The 23,915-nt window shown below is 40.1% G+C and overlaps 4 protein-coding genes and 1 non-coding gene across 8 annotated transcripts; 2 read left to right on the forward strand and 3 right to left on the reverse strand.

Annotated features, from left to right (window-relative positions):
- Positions 1-139: 139 nt before the first annotated feature.
- On the forward strand, positions 140-212 carry trnar-ccu (transfer RNA arginine (anticodon CCU)). The gene has a single exon. It is a non-coding gene; the product is annotated as a tRNA-Arg (tRNA).
- A 401-nt stretch (positions 213-613) lies between these two features.
- On the reverse strand, positions 614-5,485 carry LOC114845902 (zinc finger protein 708-like). Of its 3 annotated transcripts, none has more exons than XM_029134476.3 (7): positions 5,377-5,485; positions 4,111-4,313; positions 3,859-3,960; positions 3,601-3,696; positions 3,370-3,480; positions 3,084-3,207; positions 614-2,979 (listed from the first exon to the last, which is right to left on the reverse strand). In XM_029134476.3, exons 2-7 carry the CDS (start codon positions 4,183-4,185, stop codon positions 947-949), a joined length of 2,541 nt encoding a protein of 846 aa, XP_028990309.1. In that variant the 5' UTR covers positions 4,186-4,313; positions 5,377-5,485; the 3' UTR covers positions 614-946. The 3 variants fall into 3 exon arrangements, with proteins under 3 accessions (XP_028990309.1, XP_028990308.1, XP_028990311.1); XM_029134475.3 differs by having other exon boundaries at positions 5,209-5,403; XM_029134478.3 differs by lacking the exon at positions 5,377-5,485 and having other exon boundaries at positions 4,106-4,246.
- A 300-nt stretch (positions 5,486-5,785) lies between these two features.
- On the reverse strand, positions 5,786-10,023 carry LOC114845903 (ER lumen protein-retaining receptor 2). Its single transcript, XM_029134479.3, has 5 exons — positions 9,738-10,023; positions 8,534-8,634; positions 8,138-8,296; positions 7,380-7,632; positions 5,786-7,068 (listed from the first exon to the last, which is right to left on the reverse strand). Exons 1-5 carry the CDS (start codon positions 9,826-9,828, stop codon positions 7,034-7,036), a joined length of 639 nt encoding a protein of 212 aa, XP_028990312.1. The 5' UTR covers positions 9,829-10,023; the 3' UTR covers positions 5,786-7,033.
- A 244-nt stretch (positions 10,024-10,267) lies between these two features.
- Positions 10,268-14,105, reverse strand: mettl9 (methyltransferase like 9). Its single transcript, XM_029135255.3, has 6 exons — positions 13,879-14,105; positions 13,531-13,686; positions 12,651-12,841; positions 12,244-12,453; positions 11,701-11,885; positions 10,268-11,618 (listed from the first exon to the last, which is right to left on the reverse strand). Exons 1-6 carry the CDS (start codon positions 13,915-13,917, stop codon positions 11,380-11,382), a joined length of 1,020 nt encoding a protein of 339 aa, XP_028991088.1. The 5' UTR covers positions 13,918-14,105; the 3' UTR covers positions 10,268-11,379.
- A 232-nt stretch (positions 14,106-14,337) lies between these two features.
- Positions 14,338-22,044, forward strand: rab3gap1 (RAB3 GTPase activating protein subunit 1). 2 transcript variants are annotated; one of them, XM_029135193.3, is made up of 25 exons: positions 14,338-14,435; positions 14,512-14,567; positions 14,805-14,883; positions 14,987-15,119; positions 15,271-15,349; positions 15,650-15,769; positions 16,011-16,176; positions 16,298-16,397; positions 16,517-16,598; positions 16,790-16,858; positions 17,071-17,144; positions 17,397-17,489; positions 17,606-17,778; positions 17,987-18,079; positions 18,173-18,345; positions 18,562-18,616; positions 18,848-19,204; positions 19,303-19,440; positions 19,565-19,792; positions 19,870-19,966; positions 20,127-20,230; positions 20,449-20,564; positions 20,636-20,738; positions 20,856-20,879; positions 21,283-22,044. In XM_029135193.3, exons 1-25 carry the CDS (start codon positions 14,418-14,420, stop codon positions 21,514-21,516), a joined length of 2,964 nt encoding a protein of 987 aa, XP_028991026.1. In that variant the 5' UTR covers positions 14,338-14,417; the 3' UTR covers positions 21,517-22,044. The 2 variants fall into 2 exon arrangements, with proteins under 2 accessions (XP_028991026.1, XP_028991028.1); XM_029135195.3 differs by lacking the exon at positions 20,856-20,879.
- Positions 22,045-23,915: the final 1,871 nt, after the last annotated feature.

Genomic DNA, 23,915 nt, shown 5'->3' on the forward strand with positions numbered 1-23,915 from the left:
GGCATGTACGTTAAATTGGGACAAAGCTAGATAACTCTCTTAATAAATAGAAATAGTTTTGAAGTTTTAAAAACAAATAAAAACGCTGTACTTTGGTCCTTGATCTTATTCGAACAGGGTCGGCTCATGGAACGTCAAAGCCCCAGTGGCCTAATGGATAAGGCACTGGCCTCCTAAGCCAGGGATTGTGGGTTCGAGTCCCATCTGGGGTGTAAATTTATTAGCGTTCGCAACTATTTAGATTACGTCATACTATTTCAAGTTAATAAACCATTCAAATAAAATCATAGTATATGTTGTTCTGCAAATTGAACACAATGAATTTTTAAAATGTTCGTTTTGAACACCCATGTTTAAACTTTAAGTACACAACTTTTAATGCATCTCTATTGTGAGTTGGTAAAGCAGCAGAGTTCAACTTTACTTATCAGTATGACTTTTGACATTGGCATAAAGGCATTTCACTAATACTAAAGGTGTGTTTTCATTGCATGTAAATATAAAGTAGTCAATGCACTACATTTTTAGCATTTATGTGTAGTTACTATAAAACTGTAGACCTTCAGTCATTAGCATATTTTTTATCTGTTTGAGTAAATCATAACACTTGAAATCAAATGTTCAATTTATTAAAGAAAAACAAATCAATTCCAAAAGGAATTTAACTTTATATGATTTATACATACAAATCTTATTCAGAACTACAGCAAACGCTTCTGTAAAAATACAAAGTTACACTTTTTTTTTAATGTATTACACATTTACAGTCTCTAACAAGCCAAGCCTGGGACAGTCAGAAGTAGCCCCGATCTCAATCAATATCCACAAGGTCTTTGATCAGAAGTCAAATTCTTCACAGTTCTCAATACTGACCTCTGACCTGCCTAATTAGGGAAACGTCAAACAGAACAAACATACGTGTAAAGTAGTTTCGTGCTAACTTTACCTATGCGTGAACCAGTCTTCGATGTCGCTTTAGGCCATGCAAGCTTGAAAAGCCTTTGTTACATACTGTGCAAACATATGGCCTCTCTCCTGTATGGGTTCGCATGTGTAAAGTTAGAAAGCAGGACTGAACAAAACCTTTATCACAAATCGTACACTTAAATGGCCTCTCCCCAGTGTGGTACCTCCTGTGTATCTTTAATTCAGCTGCAGATCTGAAAGATTTATCACAGTCATCACACTTAAAAGGCCTCTCGCCTGTGTGAATCAAAGTATGCCTCACCAACGCATCTTTGCCAAAAAATCCCTTCCCACAGTGCTCACATGGGAAACGTAGCCCTTTGTGATGGAAGTTGTCATGTTTCAGGAGGCATCGCCTGGATGTGAAGGTCTTCCCACACTGAGAACAAGTGAAAGTTGGAGAGGGCTTCTGCGTCATGGGTTCCCCAGCGTGATGCACACGCTCTACATGCCTGGTCAATGTTACACCGTGCCTGAATTTCTTGCCACACTCCCAGCAGAGGAATGGATATGCCTTAGTGTGTTTTTTCTGGTGTTCCACGAGGTCAGAGTAGGATCTGAATCGTTTACTGCAGTGGGGGCACTGAAAAGGTTGGTAACCAGTGTGCTTCCACTCGTGCCTGATGAATCGCTTTAAGCTGGCAAACGTTGTCTGGCAGTGGGTGCAGGTAAAAGGCTCAGTGGGATTGTGGACATCAATGTAGTGCTTGTGAAGCGCTTTGAATACAGGGAAGTTCTCGTCACACCGGTTACATTGAAATGGCGTGTGGGATTCCTTGTGCATTGCCAGTGCCTCGGAGTCGCGTACCAATTTCATACAAACCTCGCAATACAGCGGGTTATGAGTCTGTTTGTGGGAATCCAATGTTGATTTATATTTGAATGCCTTATCACATTCATCACATCTGAAACAATGCTTAACATCTTCAGGTTTCTCAGGATCCACCTGTTGCTCATTGTAGCAAATGTTCCTTAAATGGAACCTAAAAGTTTGTTTGCACTTGAACTCCACACTGCAGTGGGGACAGTAGAATGGCCCTTCTATGACAGATTTGTTTTCTTCTGGGCTTCTCGGTGCTGAGTCTTTGGAAGATCTTTCAGCTGAAGGGGAGTAGTCGGGGTCCTGGGTGGTGTTGTTGTCCGAGAGCTGCCCTTCAATGGCTTCTTCACAAGGAACCTCACTAGGTGATTGTTCAGCATCATCCTCTTTTGTCTCTTCATCCTTTGTTTTTTTGCCAACCTTCACATTTGTTGCACTCGAACACCTGTGTTGTTGCAAGAAACGCAGACTCTTATAAAACCTTTTACAAGTGGGACATGAAAAAGGAAGCTCCTTTGAGTGTTGACTCATGTGTCGCTCTAAGAACTGGACGCGACTTACTACAATGCCGCACACTTTACACGTTCTCTCATCCAAATCATTGGATTTGGCCGAACCAGCAAACTTCTTAGAACTACTCGTCTTTCCAGATTTTCTCCACTGTGACAGGTATCCTTTCATCTTGAGTCCTCTGTTCTTTCTTACAGGTCTTTCCCACAAAGTGTCAAATTCATCAACTTTGTCCCTTGTACTACCTTGCACTTTAAAGTCCTCATCTGCTGGCTGCTTCTTTTTCCTTCCTCGTTTTTTAGGCTTCTTTACACCATCCAACACAGTCACCTGGCCATCCTCCCCAATGATCAGTGTTCCAGCGTGGTCATTGTGTTGATCTTCTGCCATCTCACTCTCACTTGCCTCAGCACCCTCAACTGGATCCGAAATCACCTCGGTGTCGATTTCTGCTTTCACATCACTGCCAATACCAAACCACTCAGTTTGTCCACACTCCTCTGAGTTTCCACTTGCCTCCGCGTACACCTCTTTGTTCTCAGATTCCACCTCCATCTCTGTGCACACAGTATACACAAGTCCGCTTTCTGCATCAGTTTCAGATTGTTCATTGACGATAACCACTCTTTCCACAGGAGGAAGACACAGTGCTGACAAGATGCCACTGTCAACAATATAGGACTCTGAAAAGACAGGATACCAATTGTTAAACTGGCAAAGTAACAACAGAATCACCTTGTAACATGAGCGATATTCCATCTCATGAATATTATTTCAAGATGCTCACCAATGTCCTCTAACTGGCTGAGGTCTTTTTGAGTATCTAGTAAGGTTTTAAGTTCTTCAGGTTGCGCAAAAGTGTCCATACATTCGTTCAGGACAGATGATGTATTGTTCAGCAAAGCTGCTACCTGAAAGGCAAAATGATAAAACAAGAGAGTCAGCAGCACGGTCTTTTCAGTGTTAGGCAGAGTTCCAGTTAAAAATAACTCGAAACAACAGAACATCTTATTGTAGGAATTTTAGGGAACAGACAAAAAAGGTCATAAACGGTTTTAGAAGGCTAAGATTACCTGTTGAAGTGTTTGAGTAGGAAGAAGCTTTTCAAATCTAGAGAGAAAGAGCCACATCAATGTCTGGATGGCTTTGTCATATGTTGGACCAAAATCTTCTGGGAAAACATCCTGAAATACAAATATTTTTTTATATTTTAAACAGCAACAACAACAAAAAAGCAATAAACATTCATTTACAAAAGCAGTAAGTTTTTCTGTCTGTGCAGAAGTACATAACCAAAACCATACCTGAAAAAAGTTTTTTCTCTCTTGTGGATCTCTTAACAAATTTTGGACAAGACGCATGAAATGGGAATCAGATGCCTCTCGTTCTGTATTTTCACTCTGCAATTAAAAAGATTGAAACACCACCAATCGCTATAATGATTACATATTCAATAATCAGTGTTTACATTTCAGCATTTGACAACTACACAAAATATCACACTTAAATTAAACAAGGTTAATGCAAATTAAAAGCGGAAAAAAAATCAAAACAAATCTCACCTCCACATTCCACAGAGTTCTGAGGTTCTGCAATCTGTCAAGATGTGGCTGGATGATCTGAAGGTCAGCAGTTTCCTCAGAGCGACATAGCTCCAGAATCAGCTACAATAGAAAACAAAAACAATGGAAAAGTGCTATCACATCTGACAACCTTAAACCTCCTTAGTACGCTGTCTGTTCTCAAGTTAAAGCAAAACAGTAGCTTTGAGGAGACAAGAAGTTGTGCTCTGTTGTTCTTAACATTTACTTTACCCTTGCTCTCAAGCCCAGAATAAGTTCAGCCCGTTGCCTTGCAGAAAGAAGTTCAGGAACAATGTTTGTGACCATGAACACAAACTCTTCAAGTAGCCCATAATCTGAAACAATTTTCTGCTCCACTGTCTGCCAGATCGCTGCAGAGAACAATCGAATGGGTGGCACCAGGAGGCGAAGAGTGGAGAGGGACAGACTGGGACCTAGAGATGGAAATTTAAACACATTTATTAAAAATGTATTTTAAATGTATGTAAATATCAGATCAAGAATAAAAATGTTACATAAACTAGAACACATTTTACTGAATTCTTAAGTTGATTGCTAATGTCCCCTAAAATGTGCTGTCATAGTAAGTATAAGTGAGCGAAATGTAATAACAGAAGCACCAATGTAATATATTAAACTCTTCACATCGCCCACCGAACTACTCAAGAGCATCATAGGGTTACTCAGACATAATATCAATATCAAAACCACGAGTAACTCTAGCATCGCTGTTGATCATCGGAACTAAGGTTTATGAACTTGAATCATCTTGTTATTGCTTAGATGGCATGCATTTGTAGAGATTTGAAATATATTCTCTCGTTTTAAGGACAGGGTTGCGTTTTCCTTCCAAGTAGTCTACAAAAACTAAAAACGACCACTTCTGCTTACGTCGGATGTCTGCACATTCATTTCCGCGATCCAAGACAGAACAGCTTATAAATGCCGGTATCAAAATTATCTTTAACACGTTATAATATGTATAAACATTACTATATCTTAAACGTTAAAACAGCGTTTATTTACCAAAGACGTTACAGTAATTAGACTGTTAACCCGCAGGCAGCTAACTTCGGTTAGCTAGCATTAGCCAATATAACAAAACCGATACGTAGCATTAGCACGAAGAGCGAAACTGCAACTTAATGAATGCAGCATGGTAAACCTCGTTGGTCATTTCAACGACTGCGTGAAGCGCACGACTGTTGTAACAGGGTTAAGTAACTACTCTTAAAAACTAATTTACTTAAAAAAATAGTAATGCTATTCCCGCGCGCGGGCTGTGCTGCGGCCTACTTTAAACAAGTGTCTGTAAACGTTTGTATTCACCAGGTAACGAAGTAATATCTCCGTCCATGATATGTATTCACCACAGATACATTCCAGTGAGTGGAAATAATGTCCGTCACTCGGCTAAAGCCCAAGAAAAACGTTTATACGGTACTTGTCTTTAAGGGAACCAAGTAACAGAGTCGATCTTTGTGCGTCAACGGTTACCTTCCTTGAGTTCCGTCCGGAAAAACAATCCGACGGCAAACAATGGCGGTTTTAAAAGTTCCACATTCTCCTGGTGCTTTCAATTGCACAGGTATTCACTTATGCACGGCTGTATTCATTTTACTATATACACCACGAAACAAAACAAACATACTTATACTGCTTTTATGTCGTTTTTATTCTTAGGCCAAAGCATTTTACCACTCACCCAAGCACCCAACCAGGTAGGATAGTTAAGGACGTTAGAAAAAAAGTTGAAAAACAATCTGTTCTTTAGAATTGTGAGAGTATTTGGTACTTTTCTGAAACATTTATCTCCAGATGATACTAGTTGCAGTTCTGACATTTTTTTTCCTCTTCTTAACTGTCCAACTGACAGTATCATTGCAACCACAGTCTTGAGACAAAATTTGTCAAAAACTCTTTATTTGTGGTAGCAACATCATGCAAATGCTTCAAACCAAAATTAAATCTTTGCCTTTGAATGACCAGCAAAAAAACATTTCAGATTTAACATGACAGTGTTTGTAAAATTGTGGTTCTCACTCTCTAGTTTAACAAAAAGACTCATTTCTATGTTTGAAGATAAGCACAACAGTCAATTCTACAGACTCTGTTTATTGGAAATCAGAAGGAAGATTAAAAATAAATACATCTACAACAAAAAAAAAACATATTCCTGTAGTGATAGTTCACAGACAGCACACTACCAGTGAAATTATGCTGGTCTCAAATTTAAAGCAGCCATCCAAAAACAAATGGGCGCAGCAAAGAAAAATATTTGAGTTAGTTATATAGTAGGTATATAACTATTAAGCATCCTTGATGGGCATTCAAATGAGGAAAGCAATTTACAGTGATAGATGTTAGTTGACTCCCCTTTAATCAATTGCTTTCATTTTGTGCTGATCATGTCCTAAAAGACAGTGCGTTTAAAATGGTTAGTAACACAGTAGAAACTGTCAATTTATGACCCAGAAATAATAACTCAAGTTAGATCTGAGTTCCCCTTAGAATTGAAAGTATAAAAAAAATTATGGCATTAATGTGGCATTTAAATTCTACCTAGGGGATTTGGAAAAATTAGAAATTGCCTTTATACACAGGAATGCTGATCAAAACAAAATTGCAAAACATTACATGACGTGTCCAACAAAGTTATGAGGATTTAAAACATTTCTCCCCACAAAACAATACACATTATTTCCATTGCAAATACTATTACAAAGGCTTGAGTCAATAATATCCCACTACAAGAAGTCCACTTCAGTATCACACAATGCCAAATCACAGGCAATTTTACATCTTCAGCTCTTATTCACCAAAGTGTCGAATCTTCTGAGTACATATTTTTATGTATAAAACTTTTCTCGCTTTTTTCCTCCTTCCTTTATACAGAGTAATAAAAAAGTTAAGGCAAGATGCATCAAACAGAAATCCAAAGGCCATGGATCAGCATCTGCAGATGGTTTGATTCCATGGTGCAGGCAGCGGCTCCTGCTTGCTCTCTGTCTCAGGCATCTTACACTGGCGGGAGGGGAAGAGGAGGTAAACGGTGGTGCAGAGTGTGATAGTGGGGGTGTCAGGCGTACACTACCACTCCTCCTCCCCTCCGATCCCCCTGCCTTGAGTCTGCCAAAACACTCCTCCTTGGCACTTAAGCTGGCAGGCTCAGCTTCTTCCCTTTCAGTACTGAAAAGAGACAGGACAAGTGTTTGTAAATAACAGGAGGGGCAGCAATTACTAAACCATGACACAAGATTGATGGAGCTCAGCAATCACTTATGAACATATGCAAATATTAATGGATTTAAAAATATGTTGGTCCTTTTGCTGTCTAGTAACTACACTATGTTGCAAGAGAGGAACGCTACAATGAGAAGTTCATTTATGTGGTAAGGCAGTAAGGAACAGTATAGAGGTTATTTGTGTTTAGAGGAATTCAGAGAAATTACAAACTGTAAGTAGTCCAGGTTTGATGTTCGATGTGTAGCAAGACTCACCTTTTGTTACATACAAATAGAAGAAGTCACAGTAGAGGATGGTCTGCACCACTCCAGCAACAATGGCAATCATGTCAAAGAATCCCTCAAAGTAAAACCTCCATATCCAGTTGATGAGATAGAGGGCCCTGTACAGTCCCAGGAAGAACAAGTAATGGGTGGTGATGGTCTCAGCCTCACCCGTCTTGCTGATCATGAAAAGCTGGGGCAAGATGGCCACAGACTCCAAATAGATGGAGAATGTCCACAGTATCTGGGAGATAGAGAGATGAGAGAGTGTGAATTAACTATTGACTGGTGCAATCTGAGGATCCCCTTAATAGATTCCACCATGCTTCTTTTTTTATGGATAAAGTGTTATGGTGTGGCTACACATGCAAAGACATCAGCCAGCCACTGGCAAATCTGTAGTTAAAGAGGTTGTGCTCAGGTCCTTATCTTTTTATTAGCTTTGTTAAAAATTAATTCATGTCTTCTTTTGTACAGCTGTAGCTGACGAACAAAAGACATTTGCATAAGGGTGATTTTAAATATGCAAAGTCAACTTCCCGTAGGCACTGACTGGATGGCAGTGGTCGCCCAGGCTTTTGTGTGTTATCACTCTGTTCTTAGGGTAGATGTACTGTTCTCCAATTTTGGCATATAATCCCTCACGTACTGTTAAAATAACTGATTTGTGATTGATTTGACATGTGCCTTTCATATCAGTTCTCTTCCATAAAGTTTAGATCAGTGGAACTTTCTGTTGATTTACTTACCTCCAGCGGTGAGAAGTCGTGGTTAACCAAGAACGCCAGGCCACCGACAGGGATAACCAGAAACTCCACTCTGAATGTGTCGTGGTTTCCATCATAAGTTGCCTTGAACTTAACGTAAATCAAGTACACTGTGGCATATGCACAACCAATGTAGATAATCTGAAAAAAAACACAACACCATCAAAACATGACAGATTTACGCTGTTCCCATCACCCAATAATGTGAAACAGAACAGCCACAAAATGCTGTTACATCTTGCGGTGCAACTTCATCCTTTAGCAAACACAGGTGTGTCAGCTCAGTGCATTAGGCCATATGTATATAGTTCTTGGGGACAGTAAAAAAAACAAACACTTCAGGATGTGAGAACAACAAGGAAGGATCTAGTGTTTCACCTTCATCGTGGTGTTGTAGAGAGAGATGAAGGAGGTGAGCAGGTCCAAGTAGCGTGTGGTGAACACCAGCGCAAACAGGAGCTGACTCTTTCCAGAGATGCCTATGGAGAAACAAAAGAACTTTATATTTATCAGTGTACACTCCTTTCAGTCACTCTGCATGCAAGAGATATGGGCGAGGACTTTAAATTGTAACCTAATGACTTGCACCTACACTCACTAGCCACTTTATTAGGGACACCTGTGCAGTCTAATTCAAATCAATATTTAATAAGCAGACTACAGTACTGTTTTATTAACGTCTACTCAGTGCAGTCTCTACCCTGACCCCCAATATCTGAACTGATAGTAAGTTACCATACTCAAACCCACTAAAAGTTTGGAAGGGGGAGGGGTGCTCGATGCAGCTAAAGAGCTTGAAAACAACTGACCTGCATGTTGAGCTATCTGATGACATAACTCAGTGAAAGACTGTCTTGCAAGATACAGCCCTAACCTTTGACCATTGGAACATCGGCAGTGCATGTGCAGCAGGTATTAAAACACAGCAAAGAGCACAGTGAAGATAATACTCCATGCAACATTCGGCCGTTTACTTCCGATTCTGATGGGCAAGAAAATAAGTACTCGGTCACTGACTCACTATGCAAATTTAGAGTGAGAACTCTTTGCTGCCACGTCAGACGTTACACTGATCCACTGTACATAGATAACACAGAACAACGTGCAGCTAGATCAGTTCCCCAACAATAGAAAACAAATAGGCCCAATATGCATAGCAAAGAGCCCAGTGGGACTTCGGTCCCCGTGTCCCCAACAAACCTACGTTGTTGCGGGGCCCGCCGCAGTCTCAAAGCTAGCTAGCAAGACAGCTGATGCTAATCAAACTTCCCAACTAGCGTCAACTACTTGTGTTCCTTCTCCTTTCCCCAAAGGTTTCCATTAAACTTTACGTTGCTCATATCAGGTTTTTAACACTAACTGGGTCAAAAATGACAGTCTTCATTTAATGGCATAGCACACCGGTGTAAGTTATGAACAGTGCCGCTAGCTAGCTAAGCTACCTTAGCCAACAACTGGTCACTGAGCCCTCCAAGTGACGAAACGACACAAAAATACGTTTTACGTCTGGCCAACTACACATTATAAGACATAACACATTCTGGGTCATGCAAGTTGTACGTGAAGGTGTAGGACAACTCACCGGCACAAGACCTGGTTTTCCATATTTTTAGCAGCAGGATGATGATGGCTGCTAGGTGGGAGAGATCGCCGGTTAGCCGAAAGATGTTCATGTTGGAGCGCAACCCCAGCAAAAACAGACCGATTTAAGATACTCTAAATAGCTTAACAGGTCTCCGGTTAACGTCAGGTTATGATATGACGGCTATGAATGACACAATGACACTAGAACAGATCGATACCGACTTCGGAAGACAGGAAAATGGCGAGTAAAAAGCGACGTGGCCTGGGGACGTGGCCAAGTCAACAGGACCCAATACTAGACGGGAAAGCTTGGTGCACTCAGCCAATCAGAAGACAGGGATGCTTCATTAGCATACGTCATTCTACACATACGCTACGTCATAATTTCTCCTGACCTTTATATACTTAATATAACGCGTAGAAATCTATAATTAAGTTTAAAGTTGAACTCGAAGGCATACATCTGAAGTAAAACATTTTAGGCAGTCCATGTTGGTTGCTTTATAAAAAACAATACATAGAAAATAATTGTGAAGTGTAACATTTTATTTTGAAAGAATAGGTAACGCTTTTTTACAAATGTAGAATTACAATGTCATAAATTCATCCGTTAAAGTTCAACAGTTTGCTTTCTGCATCTTCTTTTGCAACTACAAAAAAACATGACTTGTGAAGGTCCAGGTACAGGGTTTAGCTAAACTGTCATAATAATCATCATCATCATCATCATCAGTCATCATAATCATAAAATTATGAGAAATACTTTTGAATCCAAAAAGTTTTAACAATTTAGAATCAAAATGAAACAGAAAGACAGAAGTGAAGTAGAGCATCTTCCTCCTTCAACAGAAGGCTGAACCCACAAGTAATTGCATGCATAACTGCTTAATTCAACACTGTTGGTTTTTGCTGCTGCAGCCCTGGTCTATAATAACCAGCAGTTAATATTTGGTGGCTAATGGGTGGAACTTGTTAGACATTATAGACCCCTGCTACAGTGTGTCTACAGATATGGACTAAAATCAGTCAAATTACTACAACAAATGTGAATGTGTATGCTGCCTGTAAATATAAATGCAAAGAGAATATCTATAATTAGAAGTTCAGCATTGAGTTAGTTATTTAAAAGAAATACCAAAATCAAAACCTGTAGCCACTGTAACTGCTTTTAATTATTAGCTGTGAAGTGTGTTAGGAGTTGACAATAATTAAAAAAAATGGACTTCATGTTGCCTTTCTACCACTAAAAACAAAAGTAGCATTATAAAAAACAAAATCTTACTTAATGTTCACTTGAATCAGACATGTGCCTTTACCAGTTCTTTGCACAACACACATAAAAGACACAAATGTGTGTTTGTAATACTATTAACATAATGATAAAGACATACAGTATAAATTCACCCCCCCATCATGACAGACATTTTAGACAGGGTGATGTCTTAAAAAGGTTTGGTCTTTGTTGAGGTATGATGGTCACAAAATCTGGCTGGTAAACACAGTACTGAGCTTCATGTAGGACACATTTCTAACCAGAAATTATGTGATTCTTACATCAAGTATGAAATTGCACTAAAATCTTTCCATAATCCACTTTCCAAAAAATTCCAAAGAGTTCAGGTGTATGATATGTAAATGGCTCAACTTTGCTCAGGGAGCAGAATTTCACTATTGTCTGAGACCTTGAGGACAAAGACTGCATCATCGAGGACATAGTAATTGTTATACATATCCCCTTCACAAAGGTATGGCAACCGGGTCACAGCCTCCACCTTGAACCCCAGCTTTTGGAAAACCTCACTGGACAAGCTGGTTACTTGCTCTTCCCATGTTTTTCCCTCCAATTTAAGGTGTTCTTTGGGACGCTGCCATTGTCCTCCTGAGGAAAAGCAAACACATTCGTTACAAAGTGAATTGCTCCAAAATGTTTGAGGAATGTGAGAAAATGAATTCCAACAGACCGATTTCCACATATGGCTGGAAGGGAAGCACAACGGCTAAGATAAGTCTCCCTGTTTTGGGAGTTAGAGATCGCTTGATGTCCCGCAAGAGATGTAAAGGATCATTGCAACGATCCAGAAGGTTCAAACAGCTGATCACGTCATACTGGAAACCAGTCTGTTGCCAGTCATCAATACCAAGCACTCTGAGTATATAACAGCAGCACAGTGAAAGAAAGCCAAACATATAGTACATAGTTAGAAGTTTGAATTTCACAAATACATTTAGCACATTTTTTGAAAAATACAGCATTCATTAAAATGTAGTGACTATCTTCTGCTGTTTTTAAGGTGTAGCTAAAAGTCATGAAGTTAGTTTAGCTTCTCTGTCAAAAAAACAAACAGATTTAGAGCCAACTGGATATCATTAATTATTTAAAATTTATACTTTTAACACAAAACAACTCTACACATAAAAATCACATAAATCAATCTTAAGTAATGTATCCAAGCAGTAGGATTGAATTTCAAAAAAGGCCATGTAATAAAGTAAAGGCTACTGACTTGTAATTCCTCCTCTGAAGATGCCATTTCATGGGTACTGAGACTTCAGTTGCATAAATTTCTCGGAAATGGGCTCCCATCACCTGTGTGACACTTCCATCTCCAGCTCCAAGATCCAAGAGCCTCTCAGCTCTCCACTCTGGGCCGATCTGGAGCAGGTGCTGAAACTGCTCAGAGGAGAAGACAAACATAGAGCCACGGCCCAGGAACCTGTAACAAAAAAAAACATGTGATGTCTTTACTGGGCAGTTCTTATATTCTGCCATGTATGTCTGATATAAGGCAGGAGTTCATGTATGCTCCTGCTGCTTGAAGCTTAGGTCATTCCAGGCTTGTATAGTCATTCAGAAATGGGTGGATGTAAGGCACAGTCATCTTCCCACAATGAGACCTCTCTTCCTACTCACCCATTGATGGAGGTGCGTGAAACCACAGGGCTGAGGATAGTTGACACAAAAGAGTGATAGAGTTGGGTGAACAACCACCCAGACTTCTCAACACTCTGCTTGAGAAAAGATTTAGTGCCTGTGTCTAGGTGGCTCTGGACGAATAGGGGCCTCACTGATTCTCCAAGCAGGTCAGGACAACATCGGTACCACTATAAGGAAAAATGCAAGGTGTGCTACTTTTACAATTTTCTTAGAAATAGACTTGCAACATTATCATGCTGTACTTAACAGAAATGACATAAAACCTTGCATGATGGGTCCCTGTCCTGTTTTGTCATTATTTCATATGTTCAGCCAACTGGAAGTTGAATTCCCTGACTCCATCATCTGAGACAGTATCTTACAGCTCACTGTTCACACCTGTCCACGGTAATCAGATGTGGGTGCACTGGGATTGACTATAAATAACCAAAAACGTTGCCATGTCTGGATCAAAAATGAGATTTATTTGAGGTTAGGTTTTGTATTTGTAAGGTTATTGGTGCCCCCTAGTGTCAGGTTAAGCTGTGGCCTTATTCATTACATTATCAATTATAATAAATGTTCTTGAATATTGGCATCTATTTTGTCATGTATCACTTGTGTTGTTAATTTACTATCAGTCTTACAGTCGTTATATTGACAGACTTTAAAGTGAAAAAAACTAGACTGAAGATCTTCAGATTTAACTTTAATATTATAATTTATGGCACTATCGCCATAAATCATAAGTAAGACAATTCCGGATTTACTTTTAGATGAGTAAAAAGTATGACAGTACTACGTTTTAAAATCCAAGAAGAAACATCGCAGCTAGGTACAATTTCAAACCAGTAACTTAATTATTATGTATTCATACCTCTAGTGTCTCAGTCGCGGGGGCCTCGCTTGCCATGTTAACAAACAGAGACTGAATAAGTGGACTGCGGACGTATTTCCCCGTCCACATCCTTCTGATGGAGAGAAGAAAGGCGACGTAGCCGAGAACCCACGCTACAAAAATCAATGTCCTCAGCTGTAGATGACACATAATGGACAAAGTCTCAGTCTGAGTGCAGTTGACAGTCTGCGGGTGCTGTATTGAGAAGGCGAGCAGACTGTCAGGTGAGATGTGGTTAATATTGGATGGCGAAGAAGCTAATGGCAGCCAATTGTAAACCAACACGCCGACGCATGTGTCCAGATCCAACAGAAGAAACAAACAAACCTGAGGGTGCGGTGGATTTAAGAAAGCCCGGTGGTACATACACCCTATCTTAACCCCTTACATCCATTGTCCATCGATTTAACACGTTTTCTTTGGCAGTAGTTATTCTGTGCAGTGTCTGCCTACTATCAAAACAACACATTTCCGCATTTTTCGCTAAATAGACATGTGGATAAAGTGACCAGTAGTTATCGTGAACTACAGGCACTTACTGCGGTTTTAGATACGGGTGCTTGGAATAACCAAAATGGTTGGATAAACGCGAAGTGGAAATACAATAACAGACAGACATGTTTAGATAATTTTACCTTTTAGACCCCATATAATATTTGTGCTGAGTAGTAAAATATGAGTTAGGTCAGTTTTTTATACAGCTGTTTAACTTGAGTGTCTGGTGCTCACATTTTTTTAAAGTTATTTAATAAGTTACCACTAGTATTTCGATAAAGTTGGTATAAAAAATCTAACAGAAGGAAAAGCAGAAGAAGAGGTCCACCGGAAGTCGAAATAGATGCCGGATGTGGATAAAGTAAAAAAACATGGCGGCTGATAGCGATGTAAGTTTCCGTCACGGCTTTATCAAAGTGTTTTATTACCAAGGCGTAATTTCTAACTTGGTGCTGTCTTTTCCAGCCTGAGTCGGAGGTGTTTGAGATTACCGATTTCACCACTGCCTCAGAATGGGAACGGTAGGCGGTCTTACTCGTCCCTTTTCTTAACAGTGACACGTAAACATTGGCTTCAGTAAATATATACACCCCGTTATAAAAAAAGACCCAGTTAGGATTGACAAACCCTCTACAACCAGTTAATATCAGAACATTCATTGATAGATTCTTTCGTCCAGTTTCATTTTCTCGACATAGTATTTTTCTTTGCTGAAATGAAGTTCTTGTTTAATGGTTTTAAATCGTATCTACCTGAAGGTTCGTGTCCAGAGTGGAGGAGGTGCTAAATGACTGGAAGCTAGTTGGTAACTCAGCAGGAAATGTTTTGCCCCAGAAGGTATTCTGCTTTAATTAAAATTATTCAAATGACTAATATTAATAAACGTCCAGCCAGTAGATTCTTTGACTGCAGCTTGGTGTGACGCAAAATTCTTTGACAGGGTGCATATACCAGTGGCACCTGGGAGGAGAAGTCTCAGGACATAAGTTTTGCTGACTTTAAGTTCTACATAACTCACTACTTCCTCAAACAAGAAAGTGAGAAGGATGATGGGAAGGACAAGCTGGAGGAAGGTAGAGATATTTCATCAACTGTATTTTAACCTAATGACTTAATGTAATTCGATTCTAATTGTAACTACTGAAAGAGTCTACCCAGACAGATTAATGGATTCATTCTCATTATGTTTTTATATTTTATACATATGTTTAATCTTGTGTACAGATCCCTTCCCCCTGGCAATGCAGGACCTTCTGTGTATGAATAATGATTTCCCGCCTCGAGCCCACTGCCTGGTCAGATGGTGAGTTTAGTTGTTAGTTACAATCTCCTATCAGATGTTAAGATAGCTTAATAATAACAAATAGAGATTCAGCGCGTGTTCTTTGGATAAGAAAAATAGTTAATATTCACATTAGTTAACACAATATGCTGCAGAAATCTGGACTTATCTTAGTGTGTTAACAGCTTTTTCACTATATGTAATAACAGTCTTAGACACGCCCTGTCTCTATTTTCGCATGCTGCGCTCCTGTCCCTCCACTTATTTTAGTTGTTAGTAGTTAGTCAATATGTTGTTGTGTATTTATGTCTTTGCTGACAGGTATGGTGTACGAGAGTTTGTAGTCATTACCCCTGGAGCCAACTGTGAGGCCATCATCAGTGAGTCTAAATGCAATCTGCTTCTCAGTTCCATCTCCATCTCTCTGGCTAACAGTGGTTGGTGAGTTCATTTTGTTTTTCAATGCATTTTGTGGTTTGATTTACAGAAGTTCACCTGATGTTTTACTTCTTGCATATGCAGCTGCACTAGGTGCAAAAAGCCATGGTGAAAAACAACATGTTGGAGATATTCAGAACTTTTGCTTTGTTCCTTGCTTTGTTGTAGATTTGACTGATAATAAATACCACGTTTTTATTTTATTTTTAATAATTTGATTTCTCTGTTTTTCCTCTGAATTTAGCCAGATACCCACATTTGTGCAGGTCCAGCAGAAATGGAGGCGGATATATGCGGGTGAGTGTCAGGGACCAGGTGTGCGCACTGATTTTGAAATGGTTCACTTGCGCAAGGTACCGAGCCAGTACAACCACCTCTCTGGGCTGCTAGACATCTTCAAGTCCAAGATAGTAAGTGTTCAATAAGCCAAACATGTGACCCAGGTCCGACTAAAGTGCTCAATTAACCAGTTTTTAAATTGTTGATATACTGTGTTAATGACATAAAATGTATGTTTTTTTTCCCTGTCAGGGTTGTTCTATATCATCTTTACCTCCAGTCAATATTGCCATTCGTTTTACCTACATTCTTCAAGACTGGCAGCAGCATTCATGGCCCCAGCAGCCTCCAGGTAGGCACATGGTCCTGATGGAATGATAATTGTGATGATGGTTAACAGTTGGACTTGAGGGTGATAATTTTACAACACTGAATCATGGTCTCTTTGTTGTGTGTGTATGTTTTTGACAGACTTTGATACACTTCTTGGAGGCGAGGTTGGTGGTGTGGAGTTTGGAAAGCTTCCATTTGGAGCCTGTGAGGAGCCGATTAGGTAAATATGTAAATGTTAATTACAGTACATGAGAAAAATGTACAGCACAATAGTCAAAAAAGACAAGTGACTGTTTTTTTTGGAATTTAACTTTTGTTCAGTTCTTTAGAAATTATGTTTAATTTAAGGTTTCTATGTTTGAGCTCATTTGCTCAAACTACAAGTTTTGTTTCTGTGTTTGTCTGTTTCAGTGAGCTTCATCTTGCAACAACATGGCCTCATCTGACAGAAGGGATAGTAGTGGATAATGATGTCTACAGGTAGGGATGTTCTGGATTGTTTTATCTGGGCAGTGTTCTATGCCTTCTTATGCTTTATGCTGGCATCATCTACATATAACTATATTTACATCTTATATCTAGTAGAAATTGGTCTTGGTAAAATCTCACACCATAAGAAGTAAAGTTAAGATGGTGCAATGTATTATCACTGTAATGACCGTGTTTTAACTGTTTCTGTGTCTGATTTGTAGTGACCTTGACCCTCTTCAAGCTCCTCACTGGTCAGTCAGACTGAGGACAGCTGAAAACCCTCAGTGTTTACTTGGTGAGATAAAAGCCAGTGCCTCACTAAGCAAAGTAAAGCAGAGTTAGCTCACGTCATCAGCTATTCAGTTAACATCAACATCATTTGCATGTAAAACCAGGAGTAGTTTTAGTCATGTACCATCACCCTCACTTCATTCATAGCAAACATTGAAACTAGTTTAATAGAAATTAGTGTTGTTCTATTCATGTAATGTATAAACTCTCATGGTTTATTTACTTAATTGTATTATTAACTAATTGTTTCATGCAGGCGATGTTCTGACCGAGTTTTTTAAGCTCTGCTGTAGGAAGGAATCTACAGAGGAGGTTCTGGGAAGAGGATTGGCTGACGATGAAGGAAAAGGTTGGCTCTCCTTACTATTATATATATATATATATATATATATATATATATATATATATATATATATATATATATATTGTAAAGGAATAAATGTGACATTTATTATCTCCCCACAGAAAACAATGACATCAGTGCTGCTTTGTCCAAGCTGACAGAGCCGTCAACAACAGTGCCTATCTCTAAACTGTCCGTCTCTAATATGGTGCACAGTGCCCGAAAGCATATCCGGCGCCACAGACGCATTGACGAGTCCCCACTCAACACTGACATACTGAATTCTGTCCTTCTGGTAAGGGAGTTTTATGCTCAGGCTTTCTCCAGTCAGAGTCCGGGAGTGGGTAATTGCCTGTCTCTGTGGCCTTGTGATGGACAACTCTACAGTTGTCTTGACTGTATGAATCAAGTCAGGGTCAGCTAAGGTTACTTGTACTCTGCCAAGTACATGTGTAATTTTCTTCTTCTTCTTCTTCTTCTGCTTTATTTCTGTTTTTTCACAGTATCTCTTCCCAGATGCTGCTGTGGAGAAGTCATCAGAGAATGGAAAGGGTAAAACAGCCCAGGCAAACCCCTGTGGGAAAGCCGAGCACGATGTATGTTTCACCATTTGCAGGCAGTGACATTTAAGCTGCAACAGAGAATAAGCAGAAAGTCTAAAATGTTGACTGTGTGTTCTCCCTGCCCAGAACCTTTATCTCCAGCTGAAGTCGGCGCCCAGTGACAGTCTGACCTACCGGCTGGCTCTGTGTGTGTGTCTGGTGAACTATTACCACGGTGGCCTGAGGGCCGTCGCCCATCTTTGGCAGGAGTTTATTCTAGAGCTGCGCTACCGCTGGGAAAACAACTACCTCATCTGTGGGTGGGTAAAACAGACCCCTCTTCTCTTTCTACTTTCATGCTGTTCAGACTTTAATCTTTTTTATATCAATTATATTTTGTTGCATTTTCTTTTTACTATTCTAAATGAGACTTGTGTATAACCATACTGTAATGCAAATTTTGCAATTAAAATTCTTTGGGGGGAAACGATACAAAAGGTAGATGTTGCATTGAATGTGTTTTTTCACTCTTTCAGACTCTCTGGTGGACCTCCTGATCTTCGCTGCTGTCTTTTGCATCAGAAGCTCCAGGTATTTATAGAAAGACACAACTGAACTTAATTGAGGAGTCCTGTTTGACTTCAGCTCTATGTTTTCTAAAGGAAATTCCATCATGTTAAAAGACAATATGTCTTTAGGGTTAATGCCACAAGGCAAAAATAATATATACACTCATGTGAATATTAACCTCTAATAGCATAACTTCAACATATATTGACAAACAAATGATCATGTCTGAAAAGGTCTTCCTTTCTTCCATAGATGCTGAACTGCTGCATTGAGAGAAAAAGGTCCAGAGATGAAGCTCGCAAGGTGCTAGAAGGCAGTGAAAAGGAGCGCAGGGTGTCCAGTGGCTCCCGCTCCAGACCAGACTCTGCAACTGCAAGGACACTTGGGTCCACCTCAACAAAAGAGGCCTCTCCAGGGAAATCCTGGGAGTCTTGGAGTGATAGTGAGGATGAGTTCTTTGAGTGCTTTAGTGACCAGGGGGAGGTTGAGGCTCCACCTGCTGATGAACAAAAGGATGGGAGTAAAACTAAAGCGGAGGGCAGGCTGCAGCCTTATAATAACATGACTCTCCTCAAGTCCCCTGAGCTGCTCTACATCCCCATCACACAGGTCAGCTTGTCTCACCTGCTGCAAATAAATGGCAAACTCACAAGCTGCTGGGTCATTCACATTGAACTTGTGTGTGTCTGTGTGTGTTTCATTTTCAGGAACCCGCTCCCATGACAGAAGATTTGTTAGAGGAGCAGTCAGAAGTACTGGCTAAACTAGGAACATCAGCAGAGGGTTCCCACCTCCGCGCTCGGATGCAGAGTGCCTGTCTACTGTCTGACATGGAATCCTTTAAGGTGACCCAGACCATTAAACTTCATCTACACATGGCTGCTCATTCAGACATGGTGTTGCTTGCTTGTGGCCACCTCAACATAGACGCATGGATGCACCTACTCAAGTTTGTCTCTCTCCCTCCAGGCAGCGAACCCAGGCTGTGTTCTAGAGGACTTTGTGCGCTGGTACTCTCCAAGGGATTATGTAGAAGAGGAGGTTGTTGATGAGAAAGGCCACACAGTGGTAGAAGGAAAGCTCAGCACCAGGATGATGATTCCAGGCAACATGTGGGTGGAGACGTGGCAGACAGCCAGGGTTGTACCTGCACGCCGCCAGAAAAGACTGTTCGACGACACAAAAGAAGCTGAAAAGGTAAATTGTAGAGCCATCTAATGTCACTAATGCTCATTCAGTAACAGACAGACGTCTGATGATGTTCGTCTGTTTAGGTTCTGCACTATCTGGCGGTTCAGAAGCCTGCAGACGTTACTCGCCATCTCCTGCCCTGCATTTTCCATTCAGCAATTCTGAAGCTAAAGGAGGAAGGTGAGTTTACAGTTATACTGTTTATGTTGGACAAGATTCATTTCGGGTACAAACAAAGAGGAATAAAGACCATAGACTCTCAAATAACCATGGCGTGGTAATTGCAGCAGAACGATCTCAACAGAAATTGTTCTCTAGCTTTCTATTGATCTATTTACAGAGTCAGTAGAAGATGTTCCATCAGTGAAAAAAAGTCTTCAGCAAGCGACATCTCAAGGAAGCAAGCTGCTCCATCCCACCACCCAGGACTACAAAAAGCTAGAGGTGAGTGACTGTCCTGGAAGTTAATTAATTAGCTAATTAACTTAAGCTAATTTGTCCCCCAGCTGTACATTTTGTTCAGTTTTTCAGTATGTTTTCAAAGAATGAATCTAAATGCACATCATTTTAATTGATGAGAGTCAAAGTCAAAGCATTTTGCAATCAAGTTTCTCCAGTTGCTTTTCTGACTCTACGTGTGTCTGACCTTCCTCTGTCTGCAGGATTTCATTAACCAGTTGATTGCCATGGAGACAGTCGTCACTCAAGCTCGCTCACTCAAGGCCAAGTTTGCCATTACTGAGAGTGAGAATGCAGAGGACGCAGATGAACTAAAGAAGTAAGTTACATATACCAGAGCAACGTCATTTGAGTTTAGTAGAATACTAATATTTGCTGTCTTTCTCTCAGATTTGTGACCTCTCTGCTGGAAGAGCCAGATGTGGAGGTGATTGGAGCTGGCCAGAGTCCGACCGGCAGGATCATCTACAGGCTGTTTGCTAAAGCTCAAAAGGTAAACAGCCTTTTAGGAAGGATTTCAGTAAAAATGTAGAATCTGTATTTTTGTGCTACATCATCCACATTGGACTGTGTTTTTGTGTTGTCTTTTTTTTTCGCTGCTTGAATCAAGCTCGCTGACTTCACCAGTGATGAGGTAACCACCAGAAACAAGCATTTAATTCCCAGTTACTGCTTAATGACAAAGACAGACCCACACAAAAATCAATAAATGAGCAGTAAAGTATAGTTTGACATATTCAAATGTTCTGTAAGTCCTGCACATTTTATTTTTAATATATTTTAGCCTCATTCATCTTCTGGTGCTAAACCTAAATGTCTTCACAATGGTTCACAGCAAACGCACAAGTGAGCTCAGTCATTACTTTACAGATAGATAGATATTATCTTTTTCTATGCATCTTCTGATCAAAGGGTCAAGACGGATGAGTGGCTCCCACACATTCTAAGTCCTGCAACCCTGAGTCCATGTCACACCAGTCCCAGGTCTACTACACTTGTGGTTCCAGTGTTAAATCTTTCACCCTTTCTGCATTCAGGCTACCCTTCTGGCACCGCTGGACGAAGACATGGAGGTGGACAGAAGACCAACAGGAGGAAGCATCAAAGTGCCTGACTTCCCTTCCGCAGCAGGCCGGGAGATTATCTTGCGTACATGTGTCCCGAGGCCAGCACCGTATTCCAAAGCTTTGCCTCAGCGTCTGTTTTGTGTGCTGATGAAGGAAGAATTCCGACTGGCAGGGGCCTTCTCCTCAGACACTTCTTTCTTCTAAGATGAAATACATACGGTGATTAATCTAAAACAAGGTTCCATGTAATGATGAGCTAGAAATAGGACTGTTGTCAAATGACTGTTTGCTTGTAGCAGCACTTTTAACACAACGGCCGAATATAATGAGCCGTACCGTCTGAAATAGCCATTAAGACGACACTATATTGAACCTTAAAACAATAAAACATGCTACTTGTTTAGACACCTAGTTATCATGATTCCTTCATGCTTATCAAGTTGCATATGTAGATAAGTTAATGGTTAAGTCATGAACTACTTCTTCCCCTCACAGTGAGTGCATCTATTCCTTTCTCCCCTTCCTGCAGAAACATTTGATTTGCACACTCCAAAACTAGGTTTTTACATTAAGATGTCGTAAATAACATAAAACACACCATAAAACAATTTGATGCACAAAGTTGCATTGTTCCATTTTGTGAATATGGGCCATGTTTATTTTAATCCAGCATCTTTTGTGTAAATATGTATAAATTAAACATTACCTGACTACATGCCAGATGTAAAAATGCCCATGTCTGTGTAGAGGTTTATTATGTTGATGTACTGCTGGCATATTGGCAGTAGACGTAGGCCAGGGGTGAGTGTGAGTGGAAACCAGAGCAAGGACAAAACCTTTATTTATGAAACTAAACTAAACCTACAGTAATGAGGTATGAAAGCATGGTCAAAAATGTTAATTATGGTTATTTTCCTGATTTCCTCTTCATCCTGTTATAATAAAATGTCCTCTGATTTAACAATACAATGTGTTCCTTCAGTTTATCCAATCCATCAACCGCTCTTCCTGTTATTAAAGCATAGTACGTGACTTTGCAACTCGCCATCCACCAATGGTGGATGCGAAGTTATGGTGAAAACTACAGTGTTACCTTTCCAAAGAGCCCAAGCTTTAGATATACTCTAAATGGTGGAAGAACAGCTTTCATTTAAAAATAGGTATGTTTCCCAGGCGTTTGGAGCTGAAAATGCACAGAAATTGCCCTAATAATGCATACTCGACAACCCCACAGCTTGCTCTGCAGCTTCACGTGTCTCCTGTTGTACAGTGTGTGTTTTTCTGTTCTATTTACTTCCAGGTGGGCCTAACAGCTGTTGTTTCTGACAAGATCAGTTTGTCCTACTGTCCTTATGTTATCTAGCAGAGATTGTTACGCACCATCTAGCATGTGGCACTGGAGCCTTTCTTTCTTTTTTTAGTTTTATTTCTATATCATAATTTTAAATGTTCATTCCAACTCTGACAACTAGCCTTTGCGTCTGGCTGGGCAGTTCTCAGGTTCCAGGTCTGGCGCTGGGACCTTTCTTTCTTTCCTGGATGAACAAGTTTAAATGGTAATTTTTACCCTGAGAACGAGCCTTTGCATCTGGTTGAGCGGTTCTCAGGTCCCAGGTAGCGTCTGGCACCGGAGCCAATTTTTACTGTTTTTTATATTTGGATGGATGGGCTTTCTTTCACCCTGAAGGCTGAGTTCAGCGCCTGGCAGGGGCCGTCAATCCCCCCATGCAAGTTGCCCTAGCGTCTGGCAGGGTAGCTATTATGTTTCCTCCACAGCGACAGTAGGTCAGCTCAGTCACAGTGGCACTGGGGACTCATGTCTCCCACTGAAGTTCCTCAGTGGCAGAGGATTGCAGTGTCATGAGTTATGGAGAAGACACATGGCTGTCTGCAGTCCTCATCCTGCTCCACACCACAGGCAGCAGTGACTGACGGTTACTGACCATTACGCCTGTTCGTCCAGTCGAAAAAAGGTGAGTACAAGATTTTGATTGGTTGATGGTTTCAAAGGAAGTAGTTTAGTAGAAATACGTATATTTTTATTATGTTGAATTTTATGTGGGATTAAATATGAATCAGCTTTTTATTACATTTAGGTTTAAATGAGGAGAGGAGGTTGGAGGCCAACACCAAACTAGAATCAGGTCCTGCTGAATGTAAATATTAATTGATCTGTTGTTTTTGCAGAATAATTGTTATATTCAGTCATTTGCTTTTGTGGTCTTATCAGTCTGACACTTGATTTTAAACTAGTAGAGTAGCTGAGTAGAAATAAAAAATGTTTGTATTACATTGTAATTTATAGTGATCCTACGAATTATTCATCTTTCTTCACACGAGGGAACCAGGAGATGAGGAGATGCATACAACTTTATTTGTTCTGTTAGTGTATGATAAAGAAAAACATAGGATTTCTATAAATTAAGATAAAAAAACATTTAAAAAAAGCATAAAGATGTTAAGATGTTAGGATAAGTTTTCTATTTTATTTATATTTTATATTCTTATTGACAGTAGTCTAGTATTGTGTGTTTCTCTCTTTTAGCTGCAGAAGGTGATACCAAGCAACAGTAAATTCAACTACAATGTTCTTCAAGTATTTC

This window comes from Betta splendens, chromosome 19 (assembly GCF_900634795.4).
Source record: "Betta splendens chromosome 19, fBetSpl5.4, whole genome shotgun sequence".
Classification (NCBI taxonomy): domain Eukaryota; kingdom Metazoa; phylum Chordata; class Actinopteri; order Anabantiformes; family Osphronemidae; genus Betta; species Betta splendens.

Coding starts and splice junctions, on each gene's coding strand:
- mettl9 (XM_029135255.3), bottom strand. CDS start 13,917: ATGTACCACCGGGCTTTCTTAAATCCACCGCACCCTCAG. Junction 12,454..12,650: donor TCACGCACCTCCATCAATGG/GTGAGTAGGAAG, acceptor TTTTTGTTACAG/GTTCCTGGGCCGTGGCTCTA. Junction 11,886..12,243: donor CTTCAGAGGAGGAATTACAA/GTCAGTAGCCTT, acceptor TTATATACTCAG/AGTGCTTGGTATTGATGACT.
- LOC114845903 (XM_029134479.3), bottom strand. CDS start 9,828: ATGAACATCTTTCGGCTAACCGGCGATCTCTCCCACCTAGCAGCCATC. Junction 8,635..9,737: donor GAAAACCAGGTCTTGTGCCG/GTGAGTTGTCCT, acceptor GTTTCTCCATAG/GCATCTCTGGAAAGAGTCAG. Junction 7,633..8,137: donor ACGACTTCTCACCGCTGGAG/GTAAGTAAATCA, acceptor TCTATCTCCCAG/ATACTGTGGACATTCTCCAT.
- LOC114845902 (XM_029134475.3), bottom strand. CDS start 5,236: ATGGACGGAGATATTACTTCGTTACCTG. Junction 4,314..5,208: donor AGATATTACTTCGTTACCTG/GTGAATACAAAC, acceptor TTCCATCTCTAG/GTCCCAGTCTGTCCCTCTCC. Junction 3,481..3,600: donor AGAGAAAAAACTTTTTTCAG/GTATGGTTTTGG, acceptor TTTGTATTTCAG/GATGTTTTCCCAGAAGATTT.
- rab3gap1 (XM_029135193.3), top strand. Junction 15,350..15,649: donor GCCCACTGCCTGGTCAGATG/GTGAGTTTAGTT, acceptor CTTTGCTGACAG/GTATGGTGTACGAGAGTTTG. Junction 16,398..16,516: donor ATGGCCCCAGCAGCCTCCAG/GTAGGCACATGG, acceptor TGTTTTTGACAG/ACTTTGATACACTTCTTGGA.